Source organism: Triturus cristatus, chromosome 1_1 (assembly GCF_964204655.1).
Source record: "Triturus cristatus chromosome 1_1, aTriCri1.1, whole genome shotgun sequence".
Lineage (NCBI taxonomy): Eukaryota > Metazoa > Chordata > Amphibia > Caudata > Salamandridae > Triturus > Triturus cristatus.
Window position 1 is genome coordinate 19807875 of NC_140579.1, and position 24469 is coordinate 19832343.

General features: G+C 47.4%; 1 protein-coding gene across 3 annotated transcripts in view; it reads right to left on the bottom strand.

Moving 5' to 3' along the window:
• Nucleotides 1-284: 284 nt before the first annotated feature.
• The window catches only part of LOC146869171 (GMP reductase 2), a 115167-nt gene continuing 90982 nt past the window's right edge, over nucleotides 285-24469 (bottom strand). For all 3 annotated transcript variants that reach the window (XM_085641113.1, XM_085641187.1, XM_085641271.1), the window contains exons 9-10: nucleotides 8695-8854; nucleotides 285-5164 (exon numbers count right to left, since the gene is read on the bottom strand). In XM_085641113.1, coding sequence (XP_085497239.1) covers nucleotides 4969-5164; nucleotides 8695-8854 — 356 coding nt within the window. In that variant the 3' untranslated portion in view covers nucleotides 285-4968. The remainder of the gene's footprint in view (nucleotides 5165-8694; nucleotides 8855-24469) is intronic.

Below are 24469 nucleotides of genomic sequence, written 5' to 3' on the forward strand. Positions count from 1 at the left end.
TTCACTCTGTCTGAGGCGACTTGGTAAAATCTTGCATCCCTTCTCTGAACACAGTCCTGTCATCCTGTCATCTTGAGGATAGCCCTGCTGACGTAGGTGAGTATGTGTGTGATCTAGGAGAATAGAGTAAGCTCCCTACTCCTCTATCGGGACGGTGGTCTTGCCGTCAGGCCACAAGGGCTTGCTTTGATTGTTGTCACCATGTCTCCTCTCCAAAAGGATCCTCCTCCAGGGAACCTTGCCCAACCCTTAAACAAGGTACTTAAAGATGGACAAAGACTGTCTTTTCTAGATGTATTTTATTTGTATTCTATTTCATAAATGGACATTTGTTACACCTTGATTCACTGGGCAGTTATTCTTCAAGTCTGAAGGCAAAAGGTAAAGTGAAAAAGAATCAGGGAATGTGTGAAAGGAATGAGACTGAAACCAACTCCCATGCATGGAATGAGTGGCAAGAGTGCGTTGAACGAAACTGAAGAATTAATTGTTCACGATCAAGGAATGTCGCTGAAGAACATAACAGTGTTTCACCGTGCATGGAATAGAGCTGAAGAACCCCCACACTGCATGACACCGTGCCCACCTCCGAAATGACTCCAATCCTTCCTAACTCCCCATGCATGACATTTAACTGACCCCCCCACCCAAAATTACCTACTTATTGCAGCAATGGGTGAGACCCCGCGTGAATGGAATACGACGGAAGAGCCCATGTCACCCCACACCCTGACCTATCTGCAGACTCCTACTGAACAGTCTTCATATCCCTGTGCATGATCTGACTGCAGAAGTCTGCGCTAGGTCCTATCGCACAGTGAGAAGAGCTGCCCCTCATTCTGGAAGAGGAGTGGGCCCTGGAACTGCTGAGAGACGCACTGGGCACGTGTACTCTAAAAGAACTGCAGTCACATGCTGCATTACTGCGCCTTGTTACGGTAGAGGGTGGGACGCTAGCCCCTTCTACTGCGCTTGGACTGCCGGGATACTAGTACTGTCAGGAGGGACAAACTTCGCCCTCATGCTGCACAAAAGGATGTGCCAGGCACTTACACCTCTGCAGCATAGTGGCACCTCTAATGTATGATAAGACATTATTAGTCCTGGTACAACTTAAGGACGTGTGGATGGTGGGTCCACCATTTTTGTAGGGTTCTTGTACTGCAAGAGGAACCTGCAAGTCCCCAATACTTCAGAGGATCGTGTAAGGCTTGCACTGCGGAGAGGGACTGTCGGGAAATTTGTGTTTTTGTATGGTCTCACCAGAATTGTTTGTTTTCTAGGATTGGAAGGCAGGCTTATTTTGAATCTGGGTTGTGGGCGACTTCTAAACAGCCTCCGCTGCACATGTTCTACCCCTATAATGTCCAAACAACTGTTTGACCTTAGGTAAGCCTGTGGTAAACATATGCAAAACATGGTGGCTATGTCATATGAAGTCTTAGGCATAGTTGATTAAAATGTCAAAATAAAGCCAATTTTTGAATGTATGGCCTAAATATAATCTTAAATAAGTCAAATGCAATAATGGCTTCCAGGTGAAAGGCTCAGTTGCCTAACACAGCTACCAGAAGGAATTTTGCAAACTTCTGTGTGTGCAGTTTGCGGCAATCATGGAGACCTTGCTCAAAAAGTGTGAATCTAATTAATTGGTGAACTTAGATTTGTAGTAATAATATCTCAAGTATGATTTCTCAAGAGGAGGGACATTTATACTACATGAGTGAGGGATTTAATGGGCAGTACGGCACACCACGGACCACACTATAGGACTTGATGCGCTTTGCTGTGAGAGTGGTGGGCAGATTAGCACAATGACCTTGCACTCCTTGTCCAGGGCTGAGGAGATTCGTATCAATTGCGTGATCCTGGCTTCTTGCACATAGCGACTTCCAAGTAATGAGGAGGCTACTGATTAGGCTGGGTTACCCCAAAGGAGGGATCAGAGTGTTTACTGTAATGCTGTGGAAGGGTCAGTGAGATAGGCTCAAGACACATCGCCATCACTGCTAGGTTACCACAATAAAATAGACTTTACATCCCCTTGAAAGTTGGAACACTGCTATAATAAAGGGATGGAGGCAGAAGACTCATTGGATTCGCCAGCTTGGCTTTTGATTCCCACCAGGGCGACCACAGGAGATTCTTTGCTTCTGGCTGGTGGGAGACAAGGGGGGACTCACTGAATACCCTTGTCTCCCACCCAGTATCTCTCCCTCCCAACCCCTCTAGTTCTCAAGCTAGTTTCTCAGACGGACACTTTGAGAGTTTACTCTTTAAAGAGGCTAAGTGACAAGCGTAATACTACAGAGGAATAAACAACGGGGCCCAAGTTCCCCAGAGGGGCTTTTAATTGGCCCTTCTGTAGAGGGTGCGCTGAGGCGTTATACTATAGAGGAGGGAGTATTCTGTGTAAGAGTAATGTGTTGAGCTTGTACTGCAGAGAAGGCTGTGTTGGGCCTCTAAACCTCTGAGAGGAAATAGTTTGGCCCTCCTACTGCAGTATGAAGGTAGTGTGTGCTATACACTGTCATGATGTGCTGGGCTCTTGTCCTAAAAGTTTATGTTCTGGAAAATGTCCTTGTTTGTCATGGCGAACGGCTGGGTCCAAACAGTTTGTAGAGCTGCGCTTGGCTCTAATACTACAGAAGACTAGACACCCGGCCCTCATACTCCTCCTGCAGGGCCTACTTCTCTCCGGGGAAGCTCTTGGTCCTCGTTGGGCAGAGGCTGGGCTCTGCTGCTGCACAGGAGCATGTGCTGGGGCTTCATACTTTGAAGGAATGTTCTTAGTGAGCACTGGCACCACAGTGACCAACTGCTGCAGCGTGGAATGTTTCTTTCGTCAGTGCAGTGCAAGCTCTCATATTCCAGAGGGATACAATTCCTGTGACGCTCAGTGATGAGATCTGGGCCTCAGTGGATTAACGGAGTTCACTGACGTGTCAATGAGAGGTTTCAAAGCTGTGCAGAAGTGTCTCCGTCCCAGCTCTCTGCGGGAGCGGCTGTATTGGATTAATCCGTCCCCTTGTGTGTCATCGCATAGGGCGTTGTCCAAATCACATGGATCCCTCACATGTGGTACACGTTACCCCCACCCCCATCACGAGTCGAGACTTTTTTAGGTCTCGCTGAGCCAGCACATGCGCTGCTCTGGAAGACATTTAGTGTACGGGTTTTCGAAGTGCTGCCACAGGCTTTGGTGGCCTAAAGCTTGCGTGCACGCGAGCGTGCACCCACGCAGCCGCCATCTGTCTTTCCTCTGCCACGCTTGATCGTGATCACTTTCACGGCCGCGTGGCCAATGCTTGTTGTTTCTTCTTTTGTGTCCTCCGGAATTTTTCCCTATGGCTGTTTATTTCACGTCTCCTGTTCCACGGAATGCGCCTGTCACCGAAACAGCGGGCTGCCATGTTAGGAATGTTAATATGTGAATTAAGGTGTCAGGCAAGGTGAACCGTTTAGCTTGGCAACTCGCTGTATCCGATTTCGCCCTGTTGGTCGGCAGGTTCTGTCTTTTTCATGGACAGCCTATGCTCCACTCCAGTGCATCCCGCACTATTGCTGCCGCTGAAGCAATTACTTACGCCTTGCCGTCAATGGGCAACATTTTTTTTTTAAATCCTTTCGCGTAGAACCATTCTCAAATGCTTATTTTTCTTTTTAGCCCTCAGATATCATTAAGAACTTGGACTGGACACACCTGTTTGCATTGTAGTCTGTAAACTGGTCGTTCTTGTTTATAGTGTAATCAGAATGAAAAATTTATTTAAAAACATTGTGGGCGCATTTTCATCCTTCGGCTTTCAGAAACAAGAGTCATTAATAAATTAGTTAATTCCAGTCTCAACCTATCCCCCCTCAGGAGTTGCCACTGAAACACAATAGAGTAGACTTGAGGTGGTGCAAAAATAAAACAATGGTACTGTTATACATGCACATGAACGCATATATGTATGTGTCTGGAATAAAATAAATGCGTTATTCATGCAAACTGAGATTGTACAATCTTCAAATTTGCCACCCCGTTTTTCTTACAGAGTGATGTTTAATTTCGTTTCAAAGCGCGTTTGTAAAATGCATTGTGAGAACCTAAGCTCTCAATGTGATCTTATGTGTCCATTTTGGGGAGGATGGCATTGCAGTAAGCCTTGTATCTCACAAAAACACTTCGGTGTACTAACCTCAGGAGAACATATACCGGCATGTTTAAGCTAATCTTCCTTAGGTCTGGCATGACAGCACAACTGTTGCATTTGCCTGTTGTTGCCATTTTTAGGTTTTGCTTGCGAAATCTCTTGTAAATAAAACAAGCATTGGCATAGCCAATAGTTCTCGCCTTTGGGACCTTATAAGTGTTTAGCCATGCAACAGTTGATGTTGTTGCACCAAGGATATTGTGCTGCATAACTAAATTCTTATAAGGTCCCAAAAGTGAGACCTATTGGCTATGCCAATGCTTGTTCATTATTTTCCAGTTTCTCGTCTCGATTCCTTCAGCACACACGATGTTTTAAACGTGTGTGAAGTCAGAAGTGTTGTTTCTTATACACGTAAATGACGGGTATGACTCTTCCCAAACTTATTGGCACTTATTTTCTTGGATTCGAAAAGAAAGGGGATCAGTCTGACGGTCAGAGTTGCAGTGACCCCAACTGGCTCGATGGCACGGACGGACGGGGGAATAGGATGGGTGGCGCATGCGCGCCAGCTGCCGAGGGACAAGCAATGGATGGTCCTAGGCGCTTCCACGCGGCTCTTGGTTGCTCTAATGCGTTTGGTGCTAATCTGGCTGATTTACAGCTATAAAAGGTGTTTGTCAGATACAAGATGCAACGCAGCCCCTCACTGGTGTGCGCAGCGTGTGGTAAGAGTAAGATTGAGGAGACTACAGCGAACGCCAGTGCCATAAGTTAGGAAATGATTGTGAAGATGTGTTTTGGCCCTACTAGAACTTTCCATGAGCCCTCATGCGTTGGTGCTCGGCCCGAAGATTTGGTTAACTTGCTGGGTAACCCGAATGAATGTGGTCCTCCGACTGAGTTCTTTCAGCTTGCCTGCACCCACGTACGTACAGGAAGAGCGAAGGCCACCAAGGATGTCCTTCACTGTGCTCTCGACGTCACCCTTGTACACGACCTCAACAGTCTTTCCTTCCGAGGCCCTGGAGCAGAAAAAGAAAGAGAGAGGAAGGGTTAACATTGATGAGGCAGTACTTGCAGCTCTTCACTTCTATAACACCTACACGGCTCCTCACAAACACAGCTCCGACACTATGCCCTCAGCATCCCACAGAGTCGGCTTATTCCTTTCTCTAGCAGGGCTCACACCCAAAGCCTTCAGAACTTCTACACCTGGACTTCCAGCTCCTCTGCACCCAGCGTTCAGACGCCAGCCTCACGGCCCCCGCAGCCAATGAGGGCCATTCTCTCAGTGACCAATAGCTCACCTGCAGCTGCCCACACACCCATCCATCTCCTTAACGAGAAGCACTTTTGCACCACCTACTGGGGATCACCGAATGTGTCCATCATTCCACGTAGTAGTGTGGCTCACTGACTTTGCCAGCAAGCCTGTAACGGAGATAAGCTCGTGCAAAGCCTATTTTATTGGAGGAAGCAGAGTCCAGTGGGGAGCCTGGTCAACTGGACTCCCTCTGCACGGTGTGAGGAAACAACTGCTGCACTGAAATCACAGTTGACTGTGTGCAGGACAGTCGGTGACCCCCGTACGCCAGGAAAGGGCCGCTGTGAATTGAGCCATGTGCTGCACCGATTGGGCCAGAGCTCATGTGTAGTGGTTGAGTCTGCAACCCCATAGGCCAGGAGGGACCACCGTAAAGAAAACTGCTTTGAGGTTGTGTAATTGTTTGTGAATGTCCTGTTTCTCCTTTGTGTTGGCAGAGGTACAAAATAAAATACTTGTCTTTTTTCATAAAAGTGACTATTTGACTGGACAATGATTTATTGCTGCTGCTGCTGTGTGCATTGTGAGTTGTGAGCCTGTGTTCACTCCCCCGTCCACACTTCTTCCTGAGGCAGCCATGGACTGCTCACTCTTACCCTGATAGTCAAGTGTAGAAGAGGAACTTAGCCCAGTTACTTAGCAGCCGACATAGTCTTCCTTACAGAGACCTGGCTCAACCCCACATCCACCCCAGAAAATCCCACAGCGATCCCCTACGGATATAAAATCACTCACCAGGACCGCACCCACAAGCCGCAAGGAGGAGCAGCCATCATATACAAAGAAACCATACTGAGTATCACCCTCGCAGACAACACCAACACCCCCATGGTACATCTCAGCTTCAAGCTTCACAAGAGAAATAGGACAACCATCAGTGGCACCCTCGCATAACGGCCCCCAGGTCCATGCTCCAGCCCCCCTAGCCTTAGACTCCAATGACTATATCTTCCTGGCAACCTACATTTCCACATCTATGACTCCAATGAGAACTCCACCGCACACATCGACAGTATGAGCAGCCTCGGATTGACCCAAATCATCCACGAACCTACACACACCACTGGACATGCGCTGGACCTCCAGCAACCATGTCAAATACAGCCATGTCACAGAACTCGCAGGTACCGATCACTCCATTGTCCACTTCAGCATCTCCACCCTCCACACTGCCACCCCCAAGACGATCAGAGCTCCCCACCAAAGGTGGAACAAAATCTCAGAGATCAGCTGGACGGATGCCCTCAACACATCCAACCCCGCTACCGCCACCAACCTTGAACAGGGAGTAAAAAAACTTCAACGCCAGGATCACCCATTGCTCCGACAACATCGTCTCCATCAAAAGAAACATCCGGAGAAAATCCTCCAAAAAGGCCAGCTGCTACACCCAAGAACTCAGAACAATGAAACAAGACAGCACACAGCTGGAGAGGAGATGCCGCGTCCACATGGACACCTCCGACAGGCAGCCTTCATGACCTCCCTCAACCTCTATCGCCGCCTGCTGAGCGCATCAAAGAAGACAGCCCTAGCCGCACACATTGAAACCAGCTTCATAAACACCAAGGAACTTTTTCACTATTGTTAAGGAATTCTCCCTCAAGCTGCCAGCAAAAACATCCCATCCTCATAGGACCTGTGCGACAAACTCGTTGACTTTTTCCATGGCAAGATCACAACCATATACAGAAACTTTGAACCCCAACCCACACCTCCGGACTTCCTTGACAGATATGCCACCACTGAACCCGACACGAACCACAGATTGACCACCTGGAACCGCCTCTCCACCCAGGACACCACCTCCACCATGAAACCCATCCACACAAGAGCTCCCTCGGACCCATGCCCACACCACATCTTCAACCTCGGAAACCAAAGGATCAGCCAGGAACTCACCACCCTGCTCAACACCTCAAACACCACTGCAACATTTCCTAATGCCTGGAAACACGCCAAATTCAGACCACTACTCAAAAAAGCCTCCGCCGACCCCAACAAACTCAAAAACTACCAGCCAGTCTCCTTGCACCCACTCCCAATGAAGGTATTGAAAACGATATTCAATAAGCAACTCATGACACACCTGAGCAAAATCAGCTACTCGACGCCTCCCAGTCCGGCTTCCGCAGCAATCACAGCACTGAAACCGCCCTGACCGTAGCCGTGACAACATCTGAACCCTTCTCAACTGAGGAGGAACAGCAGCTCTGATCCTCCTCGACAGGCTCGGCAGCCTTGGACACCATATACCACCACACGCTCATCGAAAGACTCCATTACATCGGCATCCAAGGGTACACACTCAGATAATTACCTCCTTCCTTACCGGAAGAGCCCAGAGGATCCATCTCCCACATTTCACCTCCGAACCCAAGGAGATCACCTGCGGTGTCCCCCAGAGAGCAGCCCCATGGTCTTCAATGCATATATGACTCTGCTGGCCAACGTTGTCAGATCCCATGGTCGCAATACAATTTCCTATGCAGATGACACCAAACTCATCCTCTCCCTCACTGACGACCCCACCACCACTAAAACCAACTTCCACAGATGTAACCCGTTTGCCCCATGCCCTCTGACACCGATTATTCTGAGGCTCCTCCACCCTAAATTACCTAACACCTATTATCTGCTGCAAAGCAATATATACTTTCTCTCTAACACCAGAGTGCATTATATGTGTTCATTTCGATCACAGTAAAAAAATGTGCTGTTACAAGCACTATCTATTCACATATAAAGTATTTGAAAAAAAATTAAACTGTGCAGTGACAATGAACACAGCTTATGTGCTTTAAAATGACTACATTTTGTGAACTTTACTGTAAATTTATGTGATTCTCCACAATAAGGCCACAACTGATGTTCTATCAATGGCCACAGTGGTTATCTTGTCTATTTATACATGTTGTTTATGGCCAAAATATCCCGTTTATTAAAAGCCCCAGGCCTATTCCAGTGTTGCGCTAGTTCTAAGCTTCTGAGCTTTGGCTTTGTCAGACTCATCAATATTTATCCGATGGCACTGAGGGCTACATATATCAATCTGTATCCAAGGCTCAACATATATGGCCCTATTTGTGCAGTATTCTTGCTATGTGAAGTTTTGTTTTCAGAGCCACAACTGTACTCAAGTTCTGCCCAACGCACTATGGTTGTGTGTTGATCCCAGTGAATGAAGTCTGTCAATGTACGCCCATCTGGCGATTTCATGCTGATTACCTGTAGTCTGCAATGCCTCCAGCATGGCGTCTCATGGCCGTCTCCGAGCTCATCCCGTAGAAAAGCTTGTATTTTTTCCCATTCTTCTCAATGGTTTCTCCCCCGCACTCCGTGTGCCCAGCAAACATGCCTCCCAGCATCACAAAGTCGGCACCAGCTCCTGGAAGAGATGAACACACAGAGGTCAGTCAATATAGGGGAACCTTGCTCCTACAGAATGGACACACTTATTAAACAGAAATATGAGAGCAGAACTGTGACAGCCAAAAACACCAACTGATTTATTTGGGGAAAGAAGGTTGATCAGGCTGCCTAATACTGAGAAACGATGAGCGCTATGGGAAAGTCCACATATGCAGCTCAAGAAAACCCCACTGTAGGAGGCTGGCTCAGTATGTGGTGTACACCTTTTGGTGAGGCACCCTGCATGAGTCCAGGCAACCCTTGGTGATAGTGGTACCTGATGACCAAGGCTCTCAAGGGGTAACTGTGGAGAGCAGCTAAGGCTTATCCAGGTGGGTGTAAAGTGGGTACAGTACCACACAGTGAGTCAGTAAAGCCACACCAGTGTCAGAAAAATACCTTCTATTTATTATACACCAACACTAAACTACTTTGGTATATGTCCTAACTGAAGATATCAATACACAATAAAATATACTTCAAAACAGGTAAGTAAAGCACATAAAACACATGGGCCCCTATGGAGGGGCCAAACCATTTACTAAGTAAACGGAATGTGAGGTGAGTACCAAACCAAGACTAACACCCAAGGAACTAGGGGCCAGGGGAGCATGGAACCACCACAGGTAAGTAACTAAGAGTTGGTAGGCGCCCGAGTGCAGAGGGGATACCCCGGCTCAGTGTCCATAGGATAACATGGGGAAGTTGCGGTTGGAGTTTTACTGTTTCAGGACCCTTCCAGGAGGACCCCAAGGAAACCCGTTGGACCCAGGAACGATGGATGGCACCCCCACTCGTGGATACCCAGAGAACCAGGATACCTACACCAGGGAGCCCGGGTGCATAGGTGCGAAGTGGTGACCGGTTCTCTAGTGGCTACAAAAACACTTTCAGAGATACCAAGTATTTGCCTGAGTCCATAGCTCCACTTTAGCCCATGATGAAGTCTCCAAATTGTTGCCCATGAGACACTCTAAAGTAATGTTTGAGGATACCAAAACCTTTTTAGGGGCAGTAACCCCCCCATTCCCTAACAGCAAAGGTTAATCACTGCCATGAGGTGGCACGCTGTGATATTATCAGCACTGGTTACTTGGTAAGTGTGCCCAAGTAAGATCTGTTCAGGTGACACTGGCACCTGTGTCCCTGTAAGCCTTTTCTTCAGTCCCATTAATGAGGGGGTGCTGCCTGTATTTCCTCATATTAGGAAGCCAGGCAGCCAAAGCGGTATGATCAATGCCACCGTCTGATATCAGGACAGCCTCAGTGATCACTCTTGACTAGGCCAGAGCCCGCTGTAGTACCCAAGGTAAACCCAGCTACACCCTTGGAGGCAGTACTGCTACTAGTGCTACTGCTAGTGGCACTAGGGGAAGCAGTAGCAGTATTTGTGCCTTTCTCCTGACATATAGCATCAGGTGACTTATGTCTCTTAGTTTTACAAACAAAGCACCAAGGTTTCTTTTTCTTATTATTATTAGAGGAAGAGGAGGATTTGGACCCAACCCCAGAGGAACAGGTTTGTGGACCTTAAGAAGATTCTTTCTTGTTATCTTTAGGTTTGTCCCTATCTTTCTCTTGGGACTTGACATCCTTTTGCTTTTGGTCACCCCCACTATGAGACGTATTGGTCACTCTGGTGCGAACCGATTTGTCTGCCTTTCTTCCCAATTCTTGGGGAGAGGTCAGATCAGAGTCCACCAGATATTGGTGTAGTTTTTCAGACAGTTATTAAGGATGTGATCTCTTGTAACCACATTGTAAAGCTCTTTATAGTTCTGTACATTACTACACGTAACCAGCCTTCCAGAGCCTTAACTGCACAGTCTATAAAATCAACCCAGGCTTGTGAAGTGGCTTTCTAAGTATCTCTGAATTTAATACTGTATTCATCACAGGTAAGCCCTAACCCCTTCAAGGAGTGCCTCTTTCGAGATCTGGTAGTTGGCTGCATTCTCTTTTCTAACTGCCAAAAGCTTGCCTCTGCCTTTGTCTGCAAAGGAGAGCCCCGGGATAGCTGCCCACTGCCTCTGGTTGACATTTTTGACTTAACAGGCCTTCTCCAGTGCAGTAACCCACTTGAGGATGACAGCCCCAGTTTTGTAAGAAGGAACTATTCTGCTAAGAGTCCTAGTGCCAAAGTGTTCCTCCTGACTCTTGAGTCTCTAGTGCTGCCCCCATGGGGATCTAACCCCAAATTCTTCCTTTCTCTCACCACCTCTAGGGATTCCTTATCAAGAGCCAGCTGCTCCCTCATCAATTTGAGCTTTGCAGTCTCAAATCTGAGCATGATGTACCCTCTATGTAAAGCTTCCTCCTCTATGTTAGGGTGGATGGACCCAGCATGAGATGCTGAGAAGAGTGAGGATGAGGATGAGGAGGACGAGGACCTGTTCTTCCTGGGAATCCTCTGCACCAACCCAGGCGGAGAGAAAAGTGGCCTACTGCTGGGAACCCCCTTCTGTACTACCAGTACCTCCCTCTACAGGTGTAGGGTTGTCTGTAAGAGTCTCTTATGACTTCTCATAACCATGTCCAGAGACAGAGCCAGAAGTACTAAGTACCTCTTGCTCTTGTCCTGTAGGGTTTATCCCCCTACCAAGGTCTCCATGATCGAAGTGTCTCCCAGGATTCTGGAGGTCATCTTGACAGAGTATCTCTAAAAAGATAAGCAATAGTAGGATTACTACCTATCTTGAGTTTTCTAGTCTTACACAGGCCCCTAAGTTCCTGGAACCCAAGGGCATTGTACCCAGACCCTCCCCCCGAGTCCAGCTAGATTCCCCCAACAGTGGATATTGTACTAGTGTAGTGTATCTAACCTACCTAGTATTCTAAACTTCCAAGGGTTTGGAGAAAGGGCTATGCTAGACCCCTGGCACTCAACCCAAAGGTTTACCAAAATATACTAACTATCCAATATAGTGTATTCCTAAGTTAGTAGTGGTTTCTTGTGGAAACCTCACTGATGCCAAAGTGGTAAAGCAATGCAAGTCTTTATCCCACCGCTGCCACCAATGTAGGAGGCCGGCTCAGTATACGGTGTACACCTATTGGTGAGGCAAGTACACGAAGGCCAGGCAACCTTTACTGATAGTAGAAGAGGTCCCTGATAACCAAAGCTCTCAAGAGACCGCTATGGAGAGCAGCTAAAGCTTATCCAGAAGGGTGGAAAGCGAGTACATCACCGCACAGGCAATCAGTGAATCTTACACACGAGAAAGAACCACATCAGTGATAGAGAAAAGCCACAGTAAAACTACTTTGGTAAATCTCAAACTCGAAGATATCAATACACAATAAAATATACTTCAAAACGGGCATGTAAAGCACATAAAACACATGGGCCCCTATGGGGGGGGGGGAGGGGAGGAAAACCATATAGTAAGTAAATGGAACGATAGGTGAGTACCGAACCAAGAATAACACCCAAGGAACTAAGGACCAGGGGATCACGGAACCACCACAGGTCAGTACCTAAGAGTTGCTAGACGCACGTGTGCAGAGGTGATACCCCGGCTCAGTGTCTATAGGATAATGTGGGGAAGTCACGGTTGGAGTTTTACTGTTTCAGGACCCTTCCGGGATGACCCTGAGGAAACCCATTGGTTCCAGGGTGGTTGGAGGGTACACCCACCCATGGATACCCAGAGAACCAGGAGACCTACACCAGAAAGCCCGGGTGCATAGGTGCGAAGTAGTGTCGGAACCGCGTGTTGACGCAATGGGGATCCTCAGATGTCTAGCAGCTACAGAGTCTCGCGGACCAGGTCAGTGGAACCCAGATGTGGATTCTGCACGACGAGTACCTGCAAAAGAGGGGACTGAGTCCAAACCACTCGGAGGTGTCCAAGAGCAGAAGGAGCACAATGGGCCTGCCCTTGTCAGAGGTACTTTACTATAGCACGGAGGTCTTGAAGCTGCAGCTGTGGAGCCCAGGTGACGTTGCAGAGGCTCAGGAGACGTCCAAGTGCTGTCCCACGTCGGTTGACAAGATGCAGGAAGGTTGGTGGCTGGCAGGACCACCAACAAGCATCTGAAGTGAAAGGTGCATGCACCATTTCACGCAGGCTGCAATGGCAGACATAGTTTGCATGGGCTCCCATGGGTGGCACAATACATGCTGAAGCCCATGGGGGACCCCTGGTGTAACAATGCACTAGATACCTTAGTACCATATACTATGGACTTACAGAGGTATATCAATTGTGGGGTGTACGAAGTACTTACCAATGAATTGAGGCGAGGGAGCTCAGACACTGGGGCCCTGATTAGTAACATACCAGTCAAAACACATTGACACCAGCCACAAAGTGGGTGCAACTATGCCAGTAAGATCCTACTTTCCTACGCCCACATCCACTTAAAGAAACAGTTATCACATCCATGAACACCACAGGAAGAGCCACAGCCTACATAAACAAAACCACTTGTCTAAGGAAGACAAAATGATGAAGAGATTACTCGTAATGTCAATTCTCTATCTGCAGTATATTTATTAAATTCATAAAACATGAATCAGACAGAGACTGGTGACGAACACAATTACTGTTCACTTCTAAGCTCTGAGTGAGTCTCCCGGTTATTAGCTTCTGGGAGTCGTGCACCAGCTCTAACAGCAATGGGGTGTGATCGACTAGAAATACAAACCATAGAGAGGCGAAGGTGTCACACTTCCACAAATGGTGTGTTGCAGTGACAACATAAAGTACCTGTGACAAATACATGGTGGTTGGTTGTCAGAAGATGTGCCCAGGCCATGGTGCCTAAATGAGGGAGGTTGGCTGTGGGTTCAGGTTTGATTGATCCGCGGCACAACGCTAGTGAGTGGAAGGTCACATCCAGCAGTGAAGTGAGCACTGACTGCGCTGGGGCGGACATGGTGTAACACAGCTCAGGTAGTGTCAGTGGCAGGCAGGAGGCACACAGGAAAGCACTCAGTCAGACAAGTGGCAGACTCCTTCGGGTTCAGACGAGCCCAGCCACTCTAAGGCAGGAGAGTTCAGGAAACCACAGGAGAATGTTTGAGAAACAGCAGAAAAGAGAGACAGAGGTTCTTTAAACCCCATGCCCAGAAGGGCCCTGAGGAGGTTGGCTGTGAGGTGGCAGCTGGGAATTTGGTGCAGGACCAAAAAGAAATGATGACTGTGCTTATAGCAATCATGAAGAAGCTGAACAAGGTAGGGAAATGGCTGACAGCATTGGAAGCTTGTAACGAAGCTGAAGTGGTCGGCATAAACTCGTTGATTGCAACTGAGAACTCAAAAGGTAATGACAAATGGATGGCTGAGTGGGCAAAAAATGGAGCCAGCAACTTTGAAAGAAGACTTGCAGGTAAAGAGAAATCAAATGATATTCCCTGACCTCAGTGTTGGCACGCAAGCCAAGAACAAGGACCTAACGACATTCAAGAATTCACTTTTAAACTTGGGGGCTCATCATCATTGTGGAATCCAACTCCTTTTGAAGTATTGCACTTTATCATGGACAGTGAAGTCACACGATTGTCTAAATGGTATCAAACCATTGAACAAAGGTGCAAGGAAAGGTCTCTTTTTGTACGGTCACTGCCAGGTTTTTTGACTGATGCTGCTGTGTTTTCGAGTGCACGGAGGTCTGCTAACTAGCCCTCAGTGCCGTGACCTCGAAACATGCATGTCATATTGGCTATACCCAATTGGCATAGGTCCCTGGTATATGGTGTACTACCTAGGATATACCCAAGGCCTGTAAGTTAGAGAGTCACCCTATAATTGCAGCACTGGTTGGGTCACCCTTGGTGTGACAAAGATACGATGAGACTCCCAGTCCGCCACTGCAGACTGGAAGAACAGTTTCGAACCGCTAGCCCAACTTTACCATTTAAAGCCACGGCAAACTCAAATCTCCCCCTGAAACATGTGTAAGTCCCCCCTATGGAAGGCCTACCAAGTCCACAGGCAGGGTGCAGCACATTTCATGGGCAGAACATGCATTTTGCGTTTTGTGGTAATAAAAACATGAAACTGTTGTGTTTACTGTGGAAAGACTCGGTTGCCCCTTTGGCGAGTGCAGACTTATACGCTCAGCTGTGCTGAATCCTGAACAGTGCGACCAAAGCTGATACTCCGAGGTATCAAACAACTCGTTACCTTAAGCCCCACTTGATTGCTATGTTATGTTATAGTAATTTACTGAGCGCAAACAATTACCCGAAGGTGTCTAGGCACTGCACAGTGGGAGCAAGACAACAAGTACTACGATTTATTTAGGGATGAGCCACGTTTTTAGGTTCTTTCTGAACAGAAGCAGGTTTGGAATTGAGCCAATAGATAAAAACAGGAGTGTGTTACCATCCCTTAGCAGTGGAGCTTACGAAGCCTCTTCTTCCCCAGTTCGATCATTTGAACCTTATTGACAACTAGTTTTCGGGTGTCCGTGGACCTCAAGCTTCTTCCTGGAATATTCCATTGAAATTAGTGTTTAAGGAACTCCGAGCCAGCTCCATGGAGAGCTTTGTGGGCAAGGCAAAGAGCTTTAAATTTGAAACGCTGCCTGACAGGCAGCCAATGGAGATGTTTAACAGCTTGTGTGACCGACTGATGTCTAGGGATTCCGATAAGCAATCTTGCCACTGCATTTTGTAGAACCTGAAGCTTATTGAGGTGTTGCTGCTGCATGCTAAGATATAATGCATTGTAGTAGTCAATTTTGGAAAGTGTGACAGCCGTGATCACAGTCTTTGGTGCATTTTCCCAGAATAAAAGGAAAGAACTTTTTAAGCATCCTCAAAATATGAAACGTTGACGATGTGACAACATTGACCTGCAATCCAAATTTCAACTTGTTATCCATGATCACTCAAACATTTCTGGCAATGCACACAGGTGTAGGAAGGAAGCTCAGTTGTTTTGGACAACAGGACGGCGTCTATAGGAAAGGGGAGTCTCCAAACAAGATGGCATCGGTTTTTCCAGAGTTTAGTTTTAAGCAATTCAAGGTCATCTAATTTCCTACTGTAGTCATGAAAGATGGAACGTGGCTTGAAGCACACTGAGCCATCGCGATTTCAGTGTCGTCTGCATAAGAGATAAGATCCAACCCAAATGACGAATAAGTGAGGCCAAGGGCTTGACGTAGATGTTAAATAAAGTAGGGCTCAGTGCGTAAGCGAAAAAGGTTTGGACAAAAATGGATCCAGGGCTACCACTTAAGATCTCGCAGACAAGAAAGATTCTAGGAGTTTAAGTGCGAGCCAATCGATCCCGACAGCACGGAGACACTAGACCAAGACTTTATGGTCAACCGTGTCAAAGGCTGTCAACAAATCAAGGAGTATTAGGGCCGCGTTCCCACCTCAGTTGTTTTGATTAAAGCAGTTTCAGTACTATGACTGCTTCTAAATCCAAATGGGATGGTGTCAAGGAGTTGGTAGTCAGACAGGAATTCGGTTATCTGAAGGTTAATGGCCTTTTCTATTAGCTGGAAGCGGGAGATCGGTCGATAATTATTTGGATCAGTAGGATTCAGATTAGACGTTTTCAACTAGGGCAGTATGGAAGCTTCTTTCCATATTGAGGAAGAAACTCATGAAAATGATGGTTAGCTATGCTGCCACTGTTTCTGCAGCCTGAATTGTAATCCAAGAAGGAATTAGCCAGGGTCTTACAAAATGTTTGGCTATTATTTGCACTAGTCCTCCTGGAAGGTAATATCAAGTTGGATACCACCCTGAAGAGCTCTTCAGATGAGCTGTCAGCAGCTGCTATCTTTTGCGTGAAATAAGATGTTTTTTCTTTGAGCAAGAGAGCTTTATAGTTACTTTATCAGATTTAATATTTCTTTTTCTGCAAGGTCATATGCCTTCCTTTATGTCTTCTACATGCCTGTTTCTGGAGCCTAACGTTCTCAGTGAACCAGGGGGCAGAAGGAGAATTCCTGCTAGCATTATAAGTTTTCAAATGTATGGTGATAGCTGTGGCCGAATGAATCCACTTAGTGTCAAGGCGCTGCACTGTGATCTAAATACCTGGGGGGGGCGGCGGGGGCATGGGGGGGGGAGGGGCATAGTCTTTAATAACATTTTTTTCAGGGTCTCACCTTGAACTTTGTTTCAAGAATGGGTATTAGTCATTTGATTAAGAATTTTTCCAGAACTGGATTTCTGACCTCTATGTCAAACAGGACTGCGTGGTGGTCGGACCAAGTTAGCGGAAACAGGTGTTTCATAATCACAGAAGGGTTCTTCGAGAACACTCCATGTAATGTGTGGCAAGCTATGTGAGTGGGATTCTTCACTAGTTGAGGCCATCCTAACCCTTCAAGTGTTAAAAGTTAAAGTTAGAATCTCTTAACAGAGTTAAATAATTGTTGGTCAATCCTTCCTCTAGAAGGGTACCTATGTGTTGTATAAATGTGCTCCTGGGACCCGGGGGAGCGATAAACTATTTCGCCCCAAAAAGACTGGTTATTAGAGAGATGGACCATTAACTGAAAAGCTTCACATGCGGATGTATGTACTTGTTTGCCGACTGCAAACATTATCTCAGAGTAACAGGGCAAGGCCTCCTCCTCGTTTTAGAGGTCTAGCTACATGATGAAGTACAAAATTGGGGGCGGGGGGGCTGCCGCTAAATCAGGAATTGACGATTGATCAGCCTAGGTTTCAGTGACCCAGGCGATATCTAGATGGTGCCTTTCCATGAATTCCCGAAACTCAATGTGATGTTTTATGAGCGATATGGCATTTATAGGCGCGGATTTAATAACATTGGTGTGGGAAGACGTACAACCACTAATCACAGGCCGGATGTATTCATTACACCTAGTGTTTATCCAAGTGATATATTCCCCACGGTTCAAGCAGGAAATTATTTTATCTTTGGTATCTAAATAGGGTTCAAGACACAAACAGCCCTGGGTCTTACCATGGCCATTTAGCCCAAGAAGCACCTCTCCTAAGTCCAGGTCGGTGGGGGGGGGGGGGGTAAGGGCTGAAACAGGCAGGAGAGGCTGGAGCTGAGTACGGTCTGAGCACGGGCGGCACACCCGCAGCGTGGACGCGCTATGAGATACATTAAATCCCCTCGAGGATCAGTGTGCGTAGCACAGAATGCCCACGCTTTACAGAGCACGAAAGGAAAATAGGTAAGGGAGAAAATAAAACCAGGGTCAAGCAACCCTGGGAGAGTTAAAACTGGTAAATAAAAGCAAAAATAAAATAACAAGTATAACGATTAAAGCATAAAAATGATTAAAAAGGGTACTTCACCCATTAAAGATGGCGCCCAGTGTCAAGGAGCCAGACACCTCCTTTCAAATTGCATCAGAGTGCAGAATACAATAAGAGTAAAATTGGGCTGGAGTCAGTTCTCTCCCAACGAACTGCGCAGACACACTATGAGCCACATTAAATACCCTCGAGGAACGGTGTGCGTAGCCCAGAATGCCCGTGCTTTACGAAGCGTGAAAGAAGAGTATGTAAGGGAGAAAATAAAAATAAAACCAGTGTCCAGCAACCCCGGTTCTCTCACCAGGCTGCCCTTGGAGGGAAAACTACTGGTAAATAAAAGCAGAATTATAATAAGTATAACGATTAAAGCACAAAATGATAAAAACGGGTACTTCACCCTTCTCCCTTTTAAGATGGCAGACATGCTTTAAGATGGCACCCAGTGTCTAGAAGTTGGGCACCTCCTTTCAAATTGCATCATAGTGCGGAACACAAGGAGAGTAACATTGGGCTGGAGTCAGCGCTCTCCCAACAAATCTCAGGTCGAAATTAATGTAACGAGTTAGTGTTTCAACTTTGACAAAGATCCCACTTTGTTGCCTTCAATCTCCTGTACCCTTAACAGTTGAACAAATAGCTAGAACCCTAGGAACTTTCTGCCCTGCTAGGGAGACCTGCTAACGACTCCCAAGAAAGGAGACCACTGGAGAGAGGTGTTACCTCCCTCCTGCAGGAAGCCACACAGGTGATGACCGAAAAGGAGAGCTTCAAAGATGAAGTCGCCTCTGAAGAGCAAATGGGGAACACTTGAGAGAGGGGCAGCCCCATTGTTTAGGCAGACTAGCTGGCACCTGAGAAAGAGACGGGAAACTTGTCGTCAAACCGTTTTTTCCTAGGCATGTAGCCCTCTTGGTAGCCACACTTCTGGGTTGAGCTAGTGAGCTCTGGACGCCGACAGAGGGGTTCAGCCATGTTGGAAATGACTGTGTCTACCCTGAGGGCACTTTTTTAAACATAGCGAATTCAGATCTTATCTGGACTCTAAGAAGGACTGCCCTGCTGCACTGTGAAACCGGCAAAGAGAGGCTGCACTGGCAAGGACTGCACTTGCTGAACCTGGTGGCGCGCAAAGGGTAGGGAATGTGCCAGCTGGGTCCTGCTTATGCGAAAGTCGTCTCCAGAGCCCAGCCAAAGTCAAGAGACTCAATTGTCAGTTGGCTGACCGCTTGTTCACAGCAGAGGGCCACAACAGCTGGGAAGTCTGCTGGGGCAAATTGGTAGCCCAGAATCTTAAGAAAGCCGCCAACCATTGTAGTGCAACACCAGATACCAGGACCCGATGCTCGAAGTTGCAAAGTTCGCTGCGCCCAGGAGAGTTGTCGAAGTGCAGCTTGGTTGCCTAGAGAAGGATTTGGCTGTGACCACGATACCGATTGACTAGTAGCCCAGTGGCGACTTGACTTCTGCCAGACTGTGACGGTCATCGGCTGTAGCAGGCATGGGCCTGGCCGCACACACCCCCGCAAGCCCTCAGGCAGCTGTGGGAAACGAGGTAGGCAGTCCGAGACCCGAAGGGACTACAACTCCCAGGAGGCAACGGGGCAGGACTTACGTAACCTCAGCTCACGAGGGGGAACGGCCTACCCTATATAAGCACCGCCTCAGTGAGGAGACGGTGCTTGACAATCATTCATGGAAGCCGACGGCGAGGGAACACTTCCAGTTCCCCTCGCGTATTCTGAATCCTGTAATCCCGTCAAGCTGGAAACTCGCGGACGCTTGCCTTCCCGCTTGGAGTTTCCGTCCCGTTAAACCTGCCGGGCGCCCTCGCGCGCCATCCCTGACCCAGAGGAACCCGAGACCACAGATTGGAGCTCCGAGGGCGGACGCTTTCCTTCCCGCCTCGGAGTAAGTCTTCTGCCTTAAGAGCGGACGCTTTCCTACCCGCCGGACGCCGTGGTGCGCCGTTCCTGACTCCGCGGATCCTGTGACTATACTGAGGAGCTCCGAGCGCGGACGCTTTCCTTCCCGCCTTGGAGTGAGTATGGTACCTTGAGGGCGGACGCTTTCCTACCCGCCTCAAGGTCGAAGATACGAGACCACGCCGTGACAGGTAACAAGTATCTCGTCACCCTGAAATATTACACATTATTCTCGCAGGGAATCATTTCCGAACCGCTGTCTGTGAGATTAACAGGCAGGCGGATTACGTACAGATACTATTGTTTATGACTTGTATCCTAAGCAAGGGGGTGAACACAGTACCAAGGAAGGTACATCTACTCCTACCTAAACCTGTGAGTACCGGAAGGGTTAAGCGTGGGGGGAGCGGGGGTTGTATAGTGCAATACCGCTAACACTGATAGATGAACTAACCTCTGTCATTTGTCATTTGTGCAGGACGTTGTTAGGAGGTGCCTATACTGCTGCATTCCCCTGCTCGAGAGCAAGACCCTCAGCACTACCACCTTAGTGCTTTCACTTCCCTGTTCTCGTGGGTGCTCTTTCCCAGAGTTGTGTCCATTACGCTGTGGGGAAGTGTATCCTGGAGAATAGGGGGGCCTTTCTGCTTGAAGTCGTCCCCGCTGGCTGCTGAGTAAGGTTAGTGGCTTGTTCTTCTCTATCTTGTGCCACTGACATCCCCGACACAGACTCACTTTGTGGGACGTCTATCCTGTGATTAAGATCACCTACCCCCCTTCGTGGACCAAGGAGTAGCCGCAGGAAGATTGCCATCGACTGCATTACATCCACAGCCTCTTTGAGCATCTGCAGCATCCTTCATCCCTTGCATCAGGACCACTTCCATTACAAACCACTGCAACAGATATAAGTGCCTGGAGCGGAAAGAGAATTGCCTTTGATGTGACTATTTCTGAGGACCTTGTTGGTACCCCTGACAGACTCTGGAGTTGGTTGCCTAAAGTGACTAAATGACAGCAATATAAATAGAAACTTTTTCTCTAAATCGTTGGTCTAAGTGTAAAATTAGTTGACTTTGTGAATGCTTATTCGCGGTAGAGTGAAAAGCTCCAGTTTACTATACCTTGTAAATTATACACCTTGAGTGGATCTTTTTTTGTGTCTAAAAATAGTCTATTTTTAATACATTGGTTTTGGATTTCTTCCTGTCTTGCCGATTTCTTCTTCAATAGATTTGGTGTCATTTAAATGCTTACACTTGTTCCTTTGTGTGAGCCTTTCAGCTAAGAGCCACTGCTACCCAGGGCTGAGCTGAAGGTTTGACAAACAAAAACCGGTCCCTAAGGCATTCGTAAGTGTATTAAACTGTGAAGTTGCACAACCACACCACATAATAGATCCCATTTCCTCACAAAAGGGACTTAAGAATGCCGCAGGTTTCCGAACTCCACTTGATTCCTTTGAAGGATTGCTTTCCCTTCCTTTCTTCTCTTCTTCACCAATTTACTACCACCCTGTACCACATCCCTTCATTACAAATGTATAAACTGCATACGGTTTAAGACACAATTGCTACTTGCTAAAATGGTAACATTTCTATTAGTACTGTGTTGTGACTGTTGATGGACCTTGTGCATTCCTGTCAACTGTTGTGGGGTGCAACCTTTGGTTTGACCAGTTCCAAAAGGTTAGTTAGGCCTTTTGCAGATAACAAAAGAAAAACATTTGAGTGAAAAAACTGTCATAAAACGGAGAATCTGTCCGCCTATGTCTGAGATCCTTCTTTTTTTTTTTTTAAATATGTCTTTTTATTGAGGTTTTTTGAACTGGTATATGACAAGAAATGGCAAACCATGTAAAGCAGACATGTATGAAGGTCAAGCCTATCACTGGGAACGGCTCCTGGTGTTCCACGCACCCTGGTATATGACAAGAAATGGCAAACCATGTAAAGCAGACATGTATGAAGGTCAAGCCTATCACTGGGTACGGCTCCTGGGGTTCCACGCACCCTGGTATATGAAACATTAGAAGTCCACAGGGCAAGGCTCACATTACTAGCTAGGGGAAACAAGCAGAGGTAGTATACTATGGGGGAGAGGGGAGGAAGGTTAGGAGGTGTGCCTCCGGCATCCAAAAGACTTGCGGGTCTTGATGGGAGGGAGGGGGCGCAATAGAAGTGGGGTGAAGGCCAATAAAGACATGCAACAGTCCTCAAGAGGAGGGGAGGAGTCCGAGGAAGACTCGACTGTGGGTCAATCAATTGAGAGAGCAGTGCCTCCCAGCTCGGGGCCAATGGGCGTCAATCAAGACCTCTGGCATCCTCCCCATGCAATCCTCTGCCTTAGCCCATCGGCTAAACAGTGCCAACCACTGAGCAGGGGTCGGGGATGGGTGACTTCCAGCAAGATGCGATCGTCTTCTTAGCCAGTATGAGGACCAAATCAAGGAAACAGGCAACGGCACCAAGGTTACGCGGCCTAGAGCGTCTGAGATGCTTTTTATCCTGAGACCCACCCCGTCAGCTTGGGAGGACTCCTGGTGGCCAGCCGCTTTGGGATCTCCCCCACCTCAACAGACCACACACGCAACCTCGGCATCATACTGGACTCATCGCTCACTATGAACTGCCAAATCAACGCAGTTTCCTCAGCCTGCTTTCACACGCTCCGCCTGCTTCCAAAGACATTCAGATGGATCCACACAGAATCCAGAAAGACGGTCACCCACGCACTCATCACCAGCTGACTCGACTACGGGAATGCACTCTACACCGTTGTCTCCCAGAAACAGCTCAAGAAAATACAGAACGTCCAAAACGCCACAGCCAGACTGGTCCTCGACATCCCTCGCTGCATCCACATCACCTCCAACAACTCTACTGGCTCCCAGTCAACAAGAGAATCACTTTCAAGCTCCTCACTCATGCTTAAAAAACTCTACACAATGAGGACCAGCATACCTGAACCACCGCCTCACATTCCATGTACCCGCCAGACAACTCCGATCCTCCCAACTCGCCTCCATCCCCAGGATCCACAAGACCAGAACTGGTTTCTCCTGCCTCACCGCCAAGACCTGGTACACCCTGCCCCTCCACCTCAGGCAATCTGCATCGCTGACGCAATTCAGGGAGGACCTCAAGACCTACCTGGCTCTTTGAATGATCCTCCACCCAGTCCGACCAGCAGCCCACCTCCTCAAGCGCCTTGAGACCCTCATGGGTGAGTAGCAGCGCTATACAAGACCTTGATTGATTCTTAAAGTGAGTTTAACTCTTAGAAAAAAGAGTCCCACTTTGCTTTTTTATGTTTGAGCTTGGGCTTCGACTTTGACTTACCAAAGTACATTAAGTACATTAAGCGCGAGATTGACCGGTGGCAGGAACACACCCGTAACTTAGAACAATACTTACTATAAGGCCCGGACTACTTGTGTTCTGCTACATACAGCTTTGCCTCCCAGTCCAAGATCGCCTTCATTTGCATTAGAGCACATTTATCGCACAACTGCAAGTCAAGGCCCAAGCCCAGACACGAGAGACGCACCTCCTGTGGGTTCATTTCCAACAATTGTTTTTTGCAGCTACTGCATGGTTTGAAACCTGTATTTTTTGGTTGGAACATTGTTTTCTAACAGACTGGAATTCAATTTAGAGATTGTTGGAGGATTTACAAAATTGGGAGCAGAGTTTTGAATCTGTGACTGAAGGCGCAGAAAGAAAGGAACTGATGTCAACAGGCAGGAGTGGCGTTTTTATGTGGCTCTGCTCCATCACTTCCAGGGTGGTATTGAGCCATATTGGAGCTGCATGGCACCACCTAGCTGAATGCAGGAGCCCTGCTGAAGAAAAGTTTACGGATCTAGTCTGGAGAGTATTCTGAGGAGATGACTCTTCGGTTAGAAGAATTGATCAAAAATGGGTCTATTTTCAAGTGCTGAAATATGCTGAAGAACATACATTTTTTGATTTTAAACAGATAGGATTCAAATCTAGCGGAAGCACAGAGATGATGGAAGCATCTGGCTTTGATGATCCCAGGAGAGTGGTGGTTAAGAGCAAGGTTGGTGCCCTAATCCTTCTTGATCTTTCTGTTGCTTCCAGTACTACTGACCATGCCATTCTGATTTCCGACTAGGAGAAATAAGTATTTGTGGCACAGCACTGAAATGGAATCAATCCGTCCTCCACACATAAATTCAAGTTGTGGTAAGCCTGTCCTCTTATGTCAATGACAGCAGTCTGAAACATGATATGCCTCGGGTTAAATTATTTCTCCATTACTCCTAAATATCTATTTATGCCCCTTAGCACAGACCCTCCATTATATTGAGGCCAATTTCTCTATGTGTACAGATAACACACAATTTGTATTTGTACTGAACAAACGTTCAGGTCAGGCATCTTGTTTGTTATACAAGATGGTGAATGTCTGTGATCTGTTTTTTTTAAATGAT